Genomic DNA, 19,596 nt, shown 5'->3' with positions numbered 1-19,596 from the left:
CGTATTCAGATCTACTTTTATTTCAATTATTTCTTATCAACCTTTTTAATCTTTTACAGTTTATTCTTAATTGCTTTGCTCTTTGTGTTTTACTTTGAATCCTTTCTTGTACTGTCTTATTTCAAGCACATTTAAAACAAGTGCTTTAAAGCTATATTATACTGAATGATTCATTGTTATTATCTGCATTATTGTCATCACCTCTGTTGAGTCTAATAAGGTTTGTGGTTTCATTGGAAACCCATTTTTTCTTTAATCTCTCTTTTTCATGTAGAATTAAGACTCCTCTTCTCTCTTCCTTTTCTTTTTACACAACGAGCCAACCCAGATATTCTGACTGTTTGAAGATAATTAAGAAGAAATACTGTGATTTTGATCCACACTGCCCCTGCCCCCTTCACTTTCTTGCTGCAGCGGAGTGTGGAGCCTCCTCTCTGGGACCTGAAGGCGTTCTCCTCTCTCCTAACTTCCCTTCAAACTACGATAACAACCACGAGTGTATCTATCGCATCATCACTGAAAAGGGCAAAGGAATCCGGCTGAGAGCCGAGAGCTTCTCGTTACAAGATGGAGACTATCTCAAGGTATGTGTGTGCACACAATCGCATGAAAATATGACAAGATTTACCCAATCAGGTGGTACATAATCCATAAATACATAATTTATCTTCTGATTCTGACGCACACATACACTGCATGTGGGATAATAGTCATAACCAAAAGCTGTCTATATGCTAAGTTGACATGTATGCTTTGAAAAAGTATAATGTGTTTTGCTCATTTCGAATTATGTTGCAGAGGAATCAAAAACCGGACACTGGATATATCATAGACAGAGTTAAAGTACATGGTGTGTCATTCAAAGAACAAAATAAAACTGCAAGTTTTAGTTTTAGTTACTGCATACTAAAAGCATAAAAGTACATAATCAAGGATCTATTATTAACATTTGCATATTGAAGAAATTGCTCTGTGCTTCATCAGTCTCTGAAATCTTTATTTGTCCATCTAAGTGTCACATTTAAATATCCAGCAATGTTTTCCATGTTTTTGAATCTATCTACCTGTAAGGTTTTAGAAAAACATCAGAACATATATTTATATTCCACTGCATATCTGCTGGTGCTTTCTGAAATCTGTAGCAGTCTTTCTTTGGTTTAATTAAAAGATTTAGAGGATTTAATTATACCAAATATAGAAAGATTTACAGTATACAATATTTTATACCCATAGGTATTTTTCCTATGCTTAAAGCCACTACCTCTCTGGAGAACATGTTGATATAGGAAGAAATATCATAACATTAAGCCTCAAAATACTTACTATTTGATATATTTTAAGCCCCTATGTACTCTAGCTTATTCCAGGATTGTTTTAGTTGACACCAACATTCAGGGAGGTTTCCATGTTTTACCTCTTCCTCTCCTGTGTTTGACACAAAAGCAAAAAACTTCCAAGTATCCACTTATACATTTTCAGTTGTCAATTTCACTGATATATCTTAGCATAATCCTCTCAGCCCAAAAACCCATGCAGCAACCAGAAAGGTATCAGTAATTATTTAGCTCATAACTGCATTGATTGCGCAAGAAAACAGCTGCCCTGAACACATCAACAACAGGCTTTTGAAATTCTTGCTTTAATCAGTCTGTAGTTAAATTGCATTAGCAAGGTTTGCCCTAGCTGTTAAATGGGTTAAACATTGTTGTAAGAAGCATTGAAATCCCTGCAGGGGTTTATTACCCATGTTCTCTATTAGTGCTGATGGTGCTTCTGCTGCAGTGGCCATCCACGGCTGAATGAATGCTCAGGAAACAGAGGCACAGATGGATCAATTCTACTTCTGTTAACCCTCTAACAAACTTACTGCAGTGTGTTACAGTTGTATTTGAAGGTTAGGCTGTGTTTTATACACTTTTAATAATTGAACACTGACTAAGATGCATTTCTTAAGAGGAGAATGCTATACGAAATGTATTATTCATGCTTTATGGAAAGATCTCTCCATGCTGGCCAAAAGGTGGAAAATCCGAGACACTGGGATGCGATACACACTTCAGCTTATTAGGTTTTTTGTATTTTTCCTGTAGTACCCATAGACTGTATCTATAATGGACAGCGTTGCTCCATCTTTTCCCATTGTACAGTTTTGAAGCCAAAATATCCTGTTCCAGAAAGCCAACATCTTGTACATTTTCTGCAGCCAGAATCTGCACAGTACGGAATTTGCGTGTTTTCACGGTAACAAACTCCGCCCTACAGTGAACCATCCTGAGGTCCTACAGGGTTTCTCTCTTCGGCAGCTGTCAACAAAGTAAAACCAGGATGTAAAACCCAGTTTTTAAAATTGACATAAAAGAAACTTCTCAGAAAAAGGAGGCCTTGAACACAAAACAGTCAAATAATAACTACATACCACCACAGCATACGGATGTGAGAAACCTTCGTACGATGTGAATTTATTTTCAAAAGTTTGACTGCAGCCCCATTCAAATGAATGGGGTAGACAGAGTTTTTGACCTATACTGCAGCCAGCCACTAGGGGGAGCAGTTTTTGTGGCAGCCTCACTTCCAGCCGAGAGAGTTGACGTCCATTTTATATACAGTCTATGGTAGTACCCCATAAATGTAGGGTTTGCAATTATAAACAGTATATGGATTATGGATTTTTAAAAAGTGTTTACATACAGTATGTTAAAATTCAATGTATGTACTTGTTTATGGCTGAAGTGTAAAGAGAATTACAGATGTTCCCAAACCTCATAATTCCCCCTAAGTCCTCTCTGGGGTAAATGTGCCCACTTCAGTGTCTGTAAGGAGCAGCTGTGTGAGCATTTTTACAGTCTTGACGCCGTCCTACAGACATCGAGTAAGTCCTTCTCTATTCACAATGTCTCTTAGTGGTATTAGGCCTGAGGGCATGGTAAAGCCAGAATGTGGTTGGAGTGTATTATCAGTATTAGGCCTAGAGCATTGGATGAGCCGGTCGGTGGTTAAACTGTATTAGCAGGGTTCTTGCTTGCTTTTAGAGAATCAGAACATCGATGTAAAAGCTGAAGGTGTTCCCAGTGGGAAAGGTATTTGAAAAAAATCTCCTTAGGAAGGAAAGGTGACACCAAGATGGTTAACAGATATAAACCTGCTTAAATATTTCTAAAAAAGTATCTTCCATTTAGGTAGGGGGCTAGTATGAGATTCTGACTGGATGATAACCTTAATGAAAAATACAGGGTATTATAGAATATCTGGAACATCAGTAAACTGTATGTAAAGTTAAAGTAATAGAAAAAATTATTGAGAAATGTATACGTAATTACTGCTACAAAAAATATTCTCAAGTAATGCTGTATTGCCAGCCATACACTAAGATAACACTCTGAGTGTTGCTAGGAGGGTCAGAATACAGAGAGTGACAAGAGATCACCAGAGTTAATGGGGAAATTGAAAGCTCACACCGAAATCAAAAAATAATGACAAGCCCCAAGAGATAATAATGACACATGGTGAGATTTTTCAGCCTGTGTTTTTATACTGTGGATCCTTAATCACTGATGGCAAGTTACTCTTTTTGATTCTCGTAAACAAAAGGTTGTTTTACAGTAAATACACCTTCTTGTGCGATCCAACTGTTGCCACACAGTGCAGTAAACAGTGTTCAAAATTCCCTGGTGGTAATTAAAAACATGTTCTAATTTGTTCTGGTAGTTATACAAAATGAATGATATCTGTGTTTGTTATTGGACATATGCAGTTGTCAGGGCTCACACAGCTAGAGAAATTACATTCTCTCAGTAAGCCAATCATCCTGTTCAAAATGCATTACATTTATTTTTAAAAGGGTTGGACAGTTGGAGAAGTATTCAGTTTTTCTTTACATTGTTTTATTAGTTGGACGTTTGCCTTGTAATTTTGAAAACTTTAATCTGAGTATTAATCACTTTGAGTGAGAAAATGTCTTCTTTCCACTTAAACTTCAAGGCAAAACTTTTGCATTTTAGAACCAGTTGGTGTTAAGGAAGAATAGAGGCAAAGTTGAACCTCTATTTGCATAAACAAATGCCTGTTTTTCTGTCTTGTTTATAATGGGCAATGCTGCCAAATGACAACATTAGCAAAGCTATAGAAATTAAGTCTCATTAATGATTAAAGAAGACAATGAAAACTGTTTTGGCAGCTTAACATTTTCAACTTGAGCATAAATCATTTTCACTATTTTCAGTCAACAAATATTTATGGTAATGGTAAAAAAAATGGCATGTCAAGAAAAAACAGCTTGACCTGATGTAACTATCTGTACCATAGGGTTTTTGTATGATTCTGAGATATTAGCATTTTTAAAAGCCATGGCTGGTATATGTACATTTATTAAAACTTTCTCAAAGAATTAGCATAAAGCATAATGCAAACTATAATGAACAGGAAGAAAAGCCCCAAAGTGCCACTTAGGCGAGCAATTAGCATGCCACTCCCCCGTAGGCTAACCGTGATGGAGCTAATGCCTTTAACTGCAGCTGAACACTGAACACAAACCATTTGTTTGACAGTTCCGGCAAGCTTTAGGCTAAAATAACATATGAAGGAGCTCATTACAATTCTTTTTGCCATTGGCTAAGTTTTCACACTGGCATTGTACAAAAAAAGGGGCTAAGCCCAATGTGCCTAAGCATGAGCTTTGATACAGTGCAGGACCAAATTTACTCACTCAAACCCTGGAGGGGAGAAAAAGGTGAGGGAAACAAAGTGGGGGTTGGAGGGAGTTGTTCTTTGAAAATAGAGGTGGTAGGTGAGCAGGCGAGAAAGAGAGAGAGTAGGGTAGACATAGAGGGAGAGGAGGGGTGGCAGATGGTGACATGTTGATTTATGAGCCGCAGGGCGTTTCATTAACCATACTGAGTTTTACTGAAACAGAGAGAGGAGGAGAGAAAGATGGAGCGAGAGAGTGATAGAAATTAGGGGACACCGACAGATAGAACTGGAAGGTGGAGGAGAGGGAGGAACAGGGCAGAAAAATTTGGTTTAGGGGAGTAATGCTACACATACTGTGATATCACACTTCTTTATTCAAGCATTTGCTCATCTTCCCACTGTCCTCTCCCCTGTCACTCCATCTTCTCAATATGTATGCTTCCCATGCATCCACACACTCCAGCAAACTGTTGCTCCTGCATTGGTTTCATGTTGAGGTTCCTTTCTGACTGGCAATCCATGTAGAGATAGAATAGTACATCCCTCAGCTCGTTTTCTTTGGCATTCCTGCCACCTGCCGACCTGTCACCACCAATCTGTGGAGGTGTCCCTGGCTGCCAAATATAAGCAGGAGCAGTTCACATTTATATCCCAGCTGTGAGTTTGTATTATGAGGTGCTTCAGAGTGCTAATTCTCTCCTTCACACTGCAGTCAAAAGTAGACTGCACTTCCCAAACTGCTGCTTCTCCACTATTCAGGTTAACCCTTACAACTCTGCAAGAAAAATCTTGCATACATTGAGTTTTTTACAATCTTGATGTTATTTCTAAGATAAATTCAAAATGCTTTATACTTCTATAGTCTGTACAACCCAGACTATACAGCCATGTAATTCAATCAACCCTAAAATTCAATAAAAGTATTTATGTTGTGTAAAATTGAAAAAAAAAAATAGATGTCTTAAGGCTGATTTATACTTCTGCGTCTCCCCTACGCAGCAGGGGCTGACGCGGACATGAGCACCACATACTTGTGCGTCGATGTGTCTGTGTCGCGCAGCAATTCTCCGCCGAAACGCCTGAGGGCAGTGTGGTCTCTCTGATAGCCGGCCGCCTGCTTCCGGTCCCGCTACGATCTCTGTTTACTTTTCCTCAGCGATTCAGAGCGTGTTATGTTAATCTACAGCTGATACATGTTGCTGTTTATCATACAGACAGATTACATGAAGAATAGAGAGGAGGAGATGAAATACACGGCCGATGTGCGGCCAATGTCCGGGATCCCGGAAGTGCTGTAAATGCGGGAAAGACAAAGCCGCCGAGCAGACCAATCACAGGGCTTGCGGTCCGCGTCGGCTCTACGGGGAGTTAAGGCTGATTTATACTTCTGCGTTGAATCAACGGTGTACCCTACGCCGGGGGTCCGCGTAGCTCCTGTACCTACGCCGTGGCCTACGCACGTAGCTGACGTGTACCTCCTCCAAAATGTAAAGGCTGATTTATACTTCTGCGTCTCCCCTACGCAGCAGGGGCTGACGCAGACATGAGCACCACATACTTGTGCGTCGGTGTGTCCATGTTGCGCAGCAATTCTCCGCCGAAACGCCTGAGGGCAGTGTGGTCTCTCTGATAGCTGGCCGCCTGCTTCCGGTCCCGCTACGATCTCTGTTTACTTTTCCTCAGCGATTCAGAGCGTGTTATGTTAATCTACAGCTGATACATGTTGCTGTTTATCATACAGACAGATTACATGAAGAATAGAGAGGAAGAGATGAAATACACGGCCGATGTGCAGCCAATGTCCGGGATCCCGGAAGTGCTGTAAATGCGGGAAAGACAAAGCCGCCGAGTGGACCAATCACAGGGCTTGCGGTCCGCGTCGGCTCTACGGGGAGTTACATTTTGGAGGAGGTGCACGTCAGCTACGTGCGTAGGCCTCGGCGTAGGTACGGGAGCTACGCGGACCCCCGGCGTAGGGTACGCCGTTGATTCAACGCAGAAGTATAAATCAGCCTTTAGAACTAGAATTTTTTAGATGGATTAATCCACTTAGTCTGTTTTTTTTTTGTTGAGATATGTTTACATGAAGAGCAGAGTTTTAGTAGTTTCAGCTAAATCTATAACTCCTTTTAGCAATATGATTTCATTTTTGAAGTAGGTTTAAATGCCTTTTTTTACTTAAACTTGTACAACTAGAAAGTATGTAGGTTTTCTAAGTTATGGTTCTGTAAATTATGTCTAGTTATTGTTTGTAAAGTTGGACGTAATTTATAGTGAGTGAGGGGTCATGCGAACCAGAACCGCGACAGAGTGAGCAGGACCTTGGTGCAAAGGAGTCTTCTGTCATCCTTAAGAGATTTTAATTTGCAAAGCCGCTCACTGCATGTTATCCCACTTATCGCCCAGCTGCCAACAAAAGACATGAACAAGTAAGAGTATAGATTTGAGGATGATTTTACTTCTAAATTATTGATCTGTATGGCCAAAAGATAGATAGTCTTTTAAGACTCTCTAGACCAGCATAAGATGGAAACAGACATATTTACAACACTCCCTCCAAGCAGTAGTAAAATGTGCCTGAACTTCTTTCTGCGCTTTGATTTGCTATGACATGTGTAATCAGGTATTGCCTGGATTTGCTTTTGTTGTAGTTAATTTATCGCCATTGTCATAGTGTTTTGACCAATCAGAATCAAGTCTATATCCCAGATTGATAATAAGTACAAAAACTGGGTGACAAATCAAAAGAAGGCTCCAGCTTTTGATTTATGCTCATTATTGATTATTTAAGCAACATTTCAGACACAACGTTCTCCAACGCCTGCCAAAGTGGGCAGAATTTCCATCTCATCAAACTGCTCTGTAGATTTTAAAACAAGCTGGTGTCCCATATCAAATGATCACTGCTGTAACTTTGAAAAGTTGCTTTTCAAAGTCTTAAAAGTGTCCACAATCATCTCTTAAGTTGTTTCTGCCTTCCAGTCCCCTACAGTGCTCTCCATCTGTACGCCACATATATTTGTCAAAATTTGTCAAAAATGCAGCATACATCAAATGCTTTAACAGTAAACTTTTTCGCATACATCTGTGGTAGCTTACATTAACTTCTCAAAATGATTTAATTTATCAATTTACTCCGAGCAAAAGCCCATTTTAAGTGAAAAAAAAATCATTTAAAACATAGTGACAGATATGGAGTAGGTGAGAGTGAATAAAAGTGACTTGTGCACATAAACCCTGTAGATAGAAATTGACACTTTGTCAGTTATGTCATGTTGAACAGAGCTCAACTTTGTTGGTTAGGGTTGTTGCCAAGTTGCTAAGATTTCTCTTGCAGCTGCTACTCCACCCTCCATATCTGCTTGTCTTAATGTGTCTATTTGAAACAGATAAAAGGCCTAATCCTTCAACCAACACAGACATGTAAAACATGTATTATAAATATTGGTATCTTCATAATAGGAATGATTCTTTCAAATGAAAAATGGAATGGGAGAAGCCGAGTCCTGCAGTATAAATGTGGAACAATTTCGTGTTATCTTTTAAGTCTAATCTTTCCTTCCCTCACTTTCTTCCTTTAACCCCCTGCTATTTTTTCACCTCCTTTTTATGCATGACAACTTCTCAAACCCAGTCACAGGCACACATAAATAGACCTTCTGTTTTTGACCCAGTGCTAAAGTAAAAGGGAACATGCATACTGGGACTTCTGGCTCTTACTGGGGATTTCGAGGAAACACACCCGTTAATGGCTTCCTCTGTTACAATGAACCCATTTTAGCAGCATCATTTTAGAAAATATAAATAAAAACTGAAACACTTATCACAGCTGGAGACAAACTCAACTGTGAATAAGCTACTTTTTTATTTTTCACTGAGAGCTGTTATATCCCCTCTGCAAATGCACAAATCAAAGAGATGCTCGAGTGTACCGCTTCCCCACAGGTGCTAGACGAGGATTAAACTGCTAAATACAAAGTAAGCTTTTGCAAAAGTAGCACTCCGACACTTTCCATTGTCACAAACAGCTTTTTAAGTTGAGCTTCTTTACTCCCTGGAATTGTTGCACAAAAATCTAGATGGTCTACTATTAAGAACTGAAGCTTCAACAGCTCTGCCTATTGTTAAGGAACCCCTAAACAGCATAGCTTTGCTGTAATATTTTAGCTCGGTGTTTGTTGTGCTCTTAAGGTCCATACTGATACAAAATTACCTGAAGCACAGCAGTGAAGTTATTTTTTTAATTTATTTATGTTGCCTTGCATGCATTCAGGAGGGAGATGTTGCATATTGTTGCATCTACTGAATCCCCATGTTTTTGGCATTAACAAGGCACCTTGCAGTTTTGGTTACAAGATCGACAACATTTGTATGCCCTCATGTATTTTCAGATCTGGTTGCAGTGCACTGATTTAGACCTCTACATGACCAAACCCTTTGAACTCATGTTTTTATTCATGTACCTGCCTTTTCCTGTGCTTTTGTTTGACAGGTGTATGATGGAGAGAATACTTCATCCCGTTTCCTTGGTAACTTTACGCATGATAGCATGACGGGAAATGTGATCAACAGTACGTCCAACCGCTTGTGGCTGGAGTTTAACAGCAACGCCTCGGGGACGGAGCAGGGATTTCGCCTCACTTACACAAGTGGGTATTTTCCAACAAGTTTTTTGTTTTATTTTTTCATATGGCCACAAGAAAAAAAATAACTCACTCATACTAAGACACTCACTCACATTGGGCCTGATTTACCAAAGGATTGCATTGCTTTGTGCCTGCTAAACCTGAACAAATGAGGCAAAAAGTCATCATCTCATTTTCATTGCACTTCCAAAGGGCCAGATGCACAGCAAATTGCACTGCAGAGCAAATAGCATCACTGTACGCTGATGTTTTTTGCCTTTATGCATTTATTTGGGGCAAAATAGTCCCCTTTTTATTCATAGGAACCTCATTGCAGAACAAAACCATATTCACAAACAGATGCTAACAGTCACGCACAGTTAGAGTGGGATTTTTTTTTTTATGTCTACTGAGAGCAGTTGTAACTGCTTTCATAATTTATGAGCGTTGTCACACTCATGACAACCCTTCCACCTTTGGATGACCTTTTTCTTTCTTATAATCAGAATAAGCTGCTCTTTGCCTTCTCATTCCAGGAAGTGAGCTGGAAATAAACTGTGAAATTTGTGTCACATCTGTCATGAAATGACTTCACTGAAAGGACTGTTAGGAAGTTTCCACCCCATTCAGCTCATCATATATGGTGGGATTGCTGACAGCTCATCAACACAATAAGACGCAAAACTGGGGCAAACTGCGTAGAGCTACACAACTTTGTGGGTGTTTTTGGCACTTAAATATCATTAGGGCAATATACTTTGAGAGTTGGACCCTGAGATGGGGCAGATAGGGGGGAAAGGGATGGGATTTTTTGGTGCAATTAGCAGCTGCAATTGCTTCTAAGTGAATTCCCCCAATAATTTTCACATGCATGAAAAAAAAAACACAGGAAGAGGGATTTCTTAATTTCGAGCGGCTCATCATGGAGGTCCTTGCTAGGAGATGATTTTAATTGAAAACCAGAGTAGTGATGATTGTGTAAGATTGCACTCATGAATATATCCTGCATCTGTTCTGCGCCTCAGTCAAGTGGTTCTTGAGGGCTACATACCAGAACAAAAAAGGTGTCATGTAGTACAAAACTATGGATACTGTTTTTTCTTTGTCAGCACATTACCAAGTGATTTATTTTACTACTGGCAGCTGCAGAGGGATGAGCCATCACTTTCCCCCACTACTATGAAAGGTGGTGTCCATCCACGGGTGCAACATTAACTTACTGTGCATACAGAAGAAAGAAAATTACTTCTTGAAACATGCATGCACCCTCTCTCACTTTCCCTCTCACACACACTTACACACCTTCAAGGCTTTAAAGAGAGTCTGTTAAGAAGGTACCACCAGCTGCTGTGTAAGTCAAAAAGGCCATTAGAGGAGCATTTATCTTCAAGTTGTTAAAAGGAGGTGAGAAAGAAGCACATCTGGAGCAGGATAGCAGCCGAACCAAAGGATGAGCTGAGGTTGGTATACAGATACTGGATGGGTTGCTCTGTATGTCAGTTAAACCATTAGACAGCCATTACTCCTCAAGTCATTAAAGTGGAGAAGGTTATACCTCCTGCAAAGTTCTGTGACATGGGTGAGCTGATGGGCAGATAAGAAAGATTGATAAAAGGTTTTAACTGGCTAAAGAAGAGAGGAGTATCAAGTGATGTTTTTTTAAACAGGGTCAGGGACTGGGTACAGCATCTTTAATTATACCCAGTGTGAGAGGCTATTTCAAAAGAGTAATTTAAACATCTGCTCAAGTCATTAACAAGAAATGTCAACAGGAGAGGGATGCATCTGTTTCACTAAAATGGATGAAAAAAACACAGACAGCGGAGACAGCTCATATAAAAAGTTTCTGTTTGTGTAAAATATGTTTTAACAGCACAAGGCTTTCAGGAAGAGTCATTGGTGTCTGAAAAAAGAAAGCCACTTAGATGTGTGCCCTGATTTCGTTTAGAAATAACTGATTGGTTTTGTTTTTTCAAAATTAAATCACTTAACACTCTTAATAATTGAAGGGCACTCAATTCAGTGCCAAAAGATCATTACACCGTCTTTACTGACAAAATCTAATTTGATAACCAGATTTGAACTTTCATTTAGTTTTGTTTTATCAATTCTACTTTATGTTTATTTTTTGGCTTTGGATTTTCAATATTATAATTCTGGGGATTTTAATGTTAGTTTTGCATGTGTGGACCCCAGGCAGAGAAGTTAATAATGAAAATAATAATAATAATAATAATAATAATAATAATAATAATAATAATAATAATAATAATAATAATAATGATGATCAATCAATCAATCAATCAATCAATCAATCAATCAATCAATCAATCAATCAATCAATCAATCAATCAATCTTTATTTGTATAGCGCCAAATCACAACACACGTTATCTCAAGACGCTTTTACAAACATAGGAGGTCTAGACCACACTATGTCAAATTATGAACAGAGACCCAACTTCAAGACAGGGTGAGACTCAGTCTGACCCCACCTTAATCCATCATGAGCATTGCACATCGCAGTATTTAGCTAGTTACAGTGGCAAGGAAAAACTTCCTTTTAACAGGCAGAAACCTCAGGCAGAACCAGACTCATGTTAGACAGCCATCTGCCTCGACCGAGATGGGTCTGGAAAGACAGATAGAGGGGAGTAAGAGAGAGAGGTGATAGTGATGAGACAAGTCGTAGAAGCTGTTGCCGCTGGAGTCCAGCACGTATGTATCAGCTGGAGTCCAGATCGTCCGCAGCAGGAGGACGTCTACGGCAGCTCAGAGGAATCTACGAGACAATGGAGCTCAGGGACTCCAGAAAGGATGATGATGATGATGATGATGATGATGATGATGATGATGATGATAATAATAATAATAATAATAATAATAATAATAATAATAATAATAATAATAATAATAACAATACTAATAATAATAACTTTATTTATAGAGCACTTTCAATCAGTGAAGTGCTTTACCAACATTGTTACATTTGGCTAATGGGGATACAAATGAAATCAAATGAAAAATGAATATCTATTTGGATAGTATAATATGCTTCAATAGTTACCTTTGCAGTACTGTGCTTATAGTTTGTAAATTTAACTGTCTGTACATACGTACTGTATGTAGTTGGTCTGAGATATATTAATAACTATCATATCATAGAACTATTTTAAATCTGTAATTTAGAAGATAATGTTTCAACTATGTTTTTCTACCGTACGTCAGGTATTTTAATCCACACAGAGTCAAACTACATTTTCAAAAATCAATCAATGGCAGTTACTTTTTGTAGTTGTAGAGTGAATATTGTCTTTGCAGATCTGATCTGAGGCAGGACATATATATTCATCTGAGGTTGAACTAAGGTAAAGAAAAATCTAAGTGACATTGCTGTTGTGTCTCTGTTAATCCAGCCTGGATAGAGGCTTAGTTTTTAAATACACATCAATCCCATGCATCTGCTCTGTCAGGTGTAGTATATACCTGTTTGTATATGATCTGAATTATTTGATGGTCTTCTCCTCTGCTTCACAAACAAACAACATTTTCAGACCATAAATAGTCTCACAGTGTTACACATCACTTGACCTTTCGGACGCCGGAGATGTTTGTATAGATTTTTTAAGTGAAATGGAAACAAGAATAAGAGTTGGACACAGAAACTTTAGTAGCTTCGACTGCAGCTGTCATACATAATTTAAGCATTAACATTTAGTTGAACTTAAAATTTCTGCAGGACACTGTGGAAAACAGCAGGATTCAGAAGAGTCATCATATGACCTTATGTCCTCTCGCCAGACACTGCTCTGAATCATTTTATTTGTTTACACTTTGTTGTCACAATGCATCACCAGGGAGACCTAACCTGTGTGTGTGTGTGTGTGTGTGTGTGTGTGTGTGTGTGTGTGTGTGTGTGTGTGTGTGTGTGTGTGTGTGTGTGTGTGTGTCTGTGTGTGTGTCTGTGTGTCTGTGTGTCTGTGTGTCTGTGTCTCTTTCTAGGTTTTGACCTTGTACGCTGTGAGGAACCAGGCATCCCAAGTTACGGCTATAAGATCCAGGACGATGGTCATTTCGCCAACACTTTTGTCTTGTACTCCTGTAACCCTGGATACAGTCTTCATGGCAGCAGTACACTGACCTGTCTGAGCGGAGATAGGCGTGTCTGGGACAAACCACTTCCTTCCTGTATCGGTTAGTAAACTAACACATGTTTAGGTTACATGGACATCAATAATGTAGAACCACAGGAGCTGAATTATTAAACAGAGCGTGATTTCATTTGTCATACAATTGAATTGAAAATAAAGCGAGAAATGCAGCAGGTCTGATAGCTGCTCCTGTCGGCTGTAGAGCTCCAAATAGAGCATGATGCCTTAAAAGAAAGAGCCAGTCGAGTATTGAGTCAATACAGGTGTATTCAGGCTGAATCAACACTCTGTGGGAAATAACTAATACAGCACTGTGTGTAAAAACAGCCTCTGCTGATCCATCAACCTGTGCACACAAGGCTCTCTGTGCTTGGACAGCAGGTTGTCACCAGGCAGGAGATTTTAGTGCACCTGGCGTCTGGGTATTTTAAGGATGCTATGGTTATGGAGCAAAAATAGAGGATGACAGTCTAAATTGAACTTTGATGAATATATAATGTAAGCCAAGCTACTTTCTTGTAGCCTAAAGGTGCTCAAAGTATTTTATGTCAAGGAATTTGACAGATGCATTAGCTTTCTGTGCTATTCTCAGCTTGCAAAATAAATAGAATATTCTATCAGGGAGGACTTTTTTAAAGGTGCCAGACAGTGTTGTGATTTAAAAGCAATGTTGATTCATCTGAAATTATGGAATATTTTAGATACTGGACAGCATGGACAGAATGAAAGTGTGCCACTGTGGGCTTAGCTGCAACAAACAAAACTTGATGAATAAATCCTGATTTACTTTTATGTCAACGCTGTGACAACAACTCCACAGGGAGAAATTCCCCCTGTTCTTACCTAAGCTGGTTTACTTTTCAACAGCTGCTGTGATTGAATGACTGGTTATAATAAAAATAACTGAATAGGATCCAGATTTGAGATACTTCTGACTCAGTCTGTCACAAATACAAAAGAGATGATAATATAGGTAGGAATTATTCATTAATGTAAAAATGTCAAATGTCAAACATACAAACAGCTGGCTAAAACATCGGAGAGCTGTGATTCCTATTGACTTAATAAGGAAAACTCTCCAATTGTAATACACAGGGTGTGTACATGTATCAAACAAGGGTCATTAGAACACTGTATCAAAGTCTGATTTTATTTTAAATTGAATTCAAACCACATTAAAGAAATATAACAGAGTTTGAAGAAAGCCTATGAGATCTGTCCTGAAGCATAATGTAATACTGAGCCATCTAAGTGGCTGCTGCTGTGCACTCCAACAACACTAGGCTTTTGTTTTTCTGACAGTGAGAATGAGAAAAAAATAAAGGTCTCTTAGTTGGCATATTTGGAATATATTTGAATATTTCCCAGGTTTTGAGGTGGATGAGCTGCCAGAGGGCAGATTTAGCTTTGGTTGGCACTTGGCAGCTCTTAATTAGGTCGGAGAGGAGTGTGCCAAACGTTTCAGGTGCTGTGAAATGGTAATTTTTTTTATTTATTTGCTTACAGACCTGTGAAAGTAGTTTTGTGTTTTAGATATAGCATGTGCAGCCAGCCACTCTCAGTTCTTGTTGTCACTCAGCGAACACCAGTGAAGCATGAACTCTACAATTGTTTTTTTGTATTGTTCCCAAATAGCTATGAAATCCTTGCAGCAATTTGGCCTTTTTTTAAGCCTATAATTCCTGCTTGTCCATAAATATTTTGTGGCTTTGCATATTTTACACATTAAAGCACTTTCCCTGTAAGCACTTCTACCTTGTTGGGTAGATGTGAGCACTTGGCACTTGTTAATTTGGGATTCCCTGCTGCAGTGCGGAACCTTGTGTGTCTCTAACCTGCCAGCACACCTGAGCTCTCCTAGGTGGGACAGGGCCTGATGTAGTTGCTAATGGCAACTGAAAAGAATGTGTGTGCAAAGGTGTGTGTATAGGTATGAATGAGAATGAATATGCGTTTTTCTTTTTTTTGCCAGATTTGTGTAGATCTCAGTGTTTGTGTGTACCTTTGCAGTCAGTCATTAATTTGTTGTTACTCTGTCACTGCAAAACCGCCAACCAGGAGAACACTTTCTGGTAGAGCCCTGGGCTAACTTTCTCCACAGCTACCTTTGTGTCTTCCTCCTATGACTGTCTGTTGCATTGGTCAGACATCTGCATGTCCTATAGCATGAAGATGAGGAGATGGCTTAGCCTCAGGCTGTATCTATACCCTCTCTCTCTCTCTCTCTCTCTCTCTCTCTCTCTCTCTCTCTCTCTCTACCACTAGAATTAGAAAAAAAAGAGGTTATATTGTGTGAGTGGGTGTATGCATTCAAATGTGTGTTGTGCTGCATAACTGCATAAGTGTTTTTAAGTATGTGTCTGGCCATGTGAGCGATTGTGTCATTATCTGCATCTCCTTTGTGTATGTCATGTGAATGTGTGTTTGGGTTCAGTCTGCCTTGGGTAATGCAGCAGCAGCAGTAGGTTGTCATAGTATTGCAGATTGCAAAGCTGTGTTAATAGCACCCTCTTAACTCACACAAACATACAACGCACATGCTGACAGAGCCTTCTCTTTATCTCACTGTTTTCCAATCAGCAGCGATCTGCTGGCTCAGTGGGCATCCATGCATACCATGTATCACCATGATGAGTTTAAATGTGCTCCCAGCCCTTTCCCCAGCTACCTGCTATCTCCCCCTGCTCCTCACGGCTGAAAACAATATAAAAATAACACAAAAAGTCTGTTCTCCCTTGTGCATTAAGCTGCATTTTTTTCATAAAACTTTGAACACAATAGGGAGATCCCTAAGGGGAAACAGCCATCAAAGTTATTTGCCAACCTTGAAACCGTATACAGGAGCTTGGAAAATTCAAGGTTGATTTAATGATTCAAGCCTTCCTAAAGCGATTTTCATTTAAGTCAACCTTCACACCTCAGAGTAATTCACAGCAAAGTAGAGGAGCCGCTTCTTATGGAGATGAACTGAAATGTTAATAGGAAAGAAAAGAAGATCAAGAAGTATGATCCAGATAATCTATTCTCATTGAAAATACTGATCTTTAGTGGTCTAAAATGGTTGGTACTTTCAAAAACGACCCATGGAACACCTGATGAGAGCCTATCAGAGTTTACCTGACCATAAGTCAAACCACAAAAAGACAATCACACACAAAACAATACCAATGCTTGCAGCAGCTGCATCACACTGTAATACATTAAAGCCCTCTGTAGTTAGAAAATGCAGCATTATGATAAAAGTGTCCTGAGAACAAATGAGAACTCGTAGGTACTAAGTCCTTGAGTGATCCGTTCATAATGAAAGCATTAAATAGTAATTTACTGAATGATATTTCACATCTATGATATATACTCTAGCCAAGTGGGCCGTTGTTTCCGGTTTGTCTGTCCCATTTTCTTTAACGTCTCAAGGGAATCATTTAAATTTAAGAATGAGCAGATTTCATTTTGGTGGTCAAAGGACAAGGACGCTGTGTCCCTCAGTCTAATCATTGTACATGTAGCACATCCTTTTTTCTTCACCTGAGAGAAGGACTACCCCTTTGTTGTATTCTGTTCATGTTGCTGTGACAGAAGAGTCTGCCGATTTTCCTTAACTTTGAAGAGAAAGTCAAGAGAGGGAAAGATGTACTCTGTCCTGACTTCAAGTGGTTTCCAGTGCGACCTCTCATGTCAAGAATCAGCATACTTATGCCATTGTTTCCTTTTTAAGGGAAGTCTTATTTTTAAAAATGTTTTTAACAAACTAAATATCCCTCATCCCGTTCTTGAGCTCCATTGATGAAATTTAAAAAATAAACTGTGTTATGTTGGTAGAAGAAAACAACCACAAAGCATTACATCTAGTTTGTCATAATTTAAGAATTCATTCTTTTTCTTTATGCTTTTTTCAGAATTAAACAAAAATGTCTTTTATGAAGTGATGACAAATTTAACCCATCAAGGTCAACGTCACTGCCACTTAAATATATATTTGAATAGGTTTTTTTTTGCCCACCATTCAATGCCATAACGCAGGAACAGAATGTGAGACCATATTTCATGTTTAGTCAGATACTAATTTGGTGAAACAGATCGTACTTGACTTGAAATATTGACAATCATATAGATTTTCTATTCTGCTGGGTTGAATATTCTGTACGTGTAAGTGTAGTGTAACTTTAACCCCGTGTCCTCTTAGAATCATCCGTGTTGACCATGCATACAACACATACAAGAAATGTGACTGTTTCGCTGAACTTACACAAAGGCCACTGGACTAGTTGGTGAAGACATTAAACAGGTCATTCTGGTCGTCAGCTGATATCCTAGAATCCCAGGAGCAAGTCATTAAAAATCCCCAGGATGAGTTCACTGGGTTAAAGGAGATCCTGTTTGACCCAGTTTAATTTTAGCCTGGCCCAGCTCAGGTCATGGGTCAGGTCTCGAATGAGAGGGTTCAGGTGAAGCTGTGAAGTACTATTTACAAGAGACACAACATATTAATAGAAAAAAATACATATTTAAAGAGCAAGAGCGCATGATTCACAGAATTATATCATTTGTGTGTGCTAAACAAGACAGTCCTATTAAGTGTAACTTTAAATGGTTTATTTTCTTTATTTCATTACAAAGACATAAATGCCTCAGTCTTTCATCTTTGTTTGTTTATGTTTAATTAGTATGGGTCACAGAGTCATAACTGCTGTAGGTTTCATTTTTATTAATTTGTGTATTGGGTTTAGCAGATCATTTCATTTCTAACTGGATGGAGACATTTTATGTTTAATAAAAGCAAAATAAAAAAAGTGGTGAAATGTTATGAGGTTTTTTTCCCCAGCAATGTTCAGCCCTCTGTCTTGTGTCTTTGTAGCGGAGTGTGGAGGTCATATAACTGGAGCAGTGTCTGGACGGATTCTGTCTCCGGGATACCCTGCTCCATATGACAACAACCTGCACTGTACCTGGACTATAGAGGCTGACACAGGCAAGACTATCAGGTAATTACAAAGCAGTTGGATATACACTGAGGCTGCTGTGAGTATGATGATGGCCTGTAGGTATCTAGGGTTAGTCTATTAAAGGAACAACCCAACACGACAAGTTTGCTTATCAAGTGCCTGAAGAGATTATTCGCTTTGGCCTGCACAGGGTTATCTTACAGGCTCACTCTGTGTTAAGCAGGTGCATTATATAGGACAATTCCTTCATAACTACAGCCATCACTTCACATAGGCTGTAAGATATATATAAAAAAAGACAATCAGGAAATGAAACATCTTGTAATTATAGATGCATGTTCCCTGTCAAACAACTGCTGTGTCAGTGATTATGCCACAATCGTCATTATGTAAGCAACATGTTTCTAAACACACCATAGCCACAGCTGACACCCCCTAAGTGTGTGTGTGTGTGTGTGTGTGTGTGTGTGTGTGTGTGTGTGCGTGTGTGTGTGTGTGTGTGTGTGTGTGTGTGTGTGTGTGTGTGTGTGTGTGTGTGTGTGTGTGTGTGTGTGTGTGTGTAGGTGTGTGTGTGTAGGTGTGTGTGTGTGTGTGAATACTTGTTAGAACTGTCTGTTGTCAGCTATGTTTCAGTTTATGTGATGGTATGATTTTTGGTAAAAGTGATGATTAAAGAACATACTGTATGTAAATGATAATATTGGGTCACCAATCTCCTAATTTCTTTGTTGCTCAGCCTTCACTTCATCGTCTTTGACACTGAAATTGACCACGACATTCTGAGAGTTTGGGATGGTCCATCCGGGCCATCAGACGGGGGGATCCTGTTGAAGGAATGGTCCGGACCTGCCTTACCTGAAGACATCCACTCGACTTTCAACATACTCACACTGCAGTTTGATTCTGATTATTTCATCAGCAAGCAAGGATTTTCTATACAGTTCTCCAGTAAGTAGAGTTAACTCTTTATTTGGGTTATTACATTTGGGGGTTTACATAGGAGAGGAAACTCAAAATGACACAAAACTATCAAAAAAGTGCCACCATTCTACTCAGTCATTGATTTGGGTGGGCTGCCTAACTCTATCCCTGCATCCAGTTATGAATTAAAAAAATGAATTTAATTAGAAATTAAATGAGCTAATTAACAAACTCAGCATTCATCACATATACAGTTTCTTAGTTATCAAAT

General features: G+C 39.1%; 1 protein-coding gene across 1 annotated transcript in view; it reads left to right on the top strand.

The window, feature by feature from the left end:
* Positions 1-19,596, top strand: part of LOC117810667 (CUB and sushi domain-containing protein 1-like) — a 605,880-nt gene that overhangs the window by 471,370 nt on the left and 114,914 nt on the right. Inside the window, 5 exon segments of the mRNA XM_034680592.1 lie at positions 415-584; positions 9,179-9,335; positions 13,313-13,504; positions 18,317-18,443; positions 19,141-19,352. Coding sequence (XP_034536483.1) covers positions 415-584; positions 9,179-9,335; positions 13,313-13,504; positions 18,317-18,443; positions 19,141-19,352 — 858 coding nt within the window.

This window comes from Notolabrus celidotus, chromosome 3, assembly GCF_009762535.1.
Source record: "Notolabrus celidotus isolate fNotCel1 chromosome 3, fNotCel1.pri, whole genome shotgun sequence".
Lineage (NCBI taxonomy): Eukaryota > Metazoa > Chordata > Actinopteri > Labriformes > Labridae > Notolabrus > Notolabrus celidotus.
This window is presented reverse-complemented; position numbering and strand designations above follow the sequence as displayed.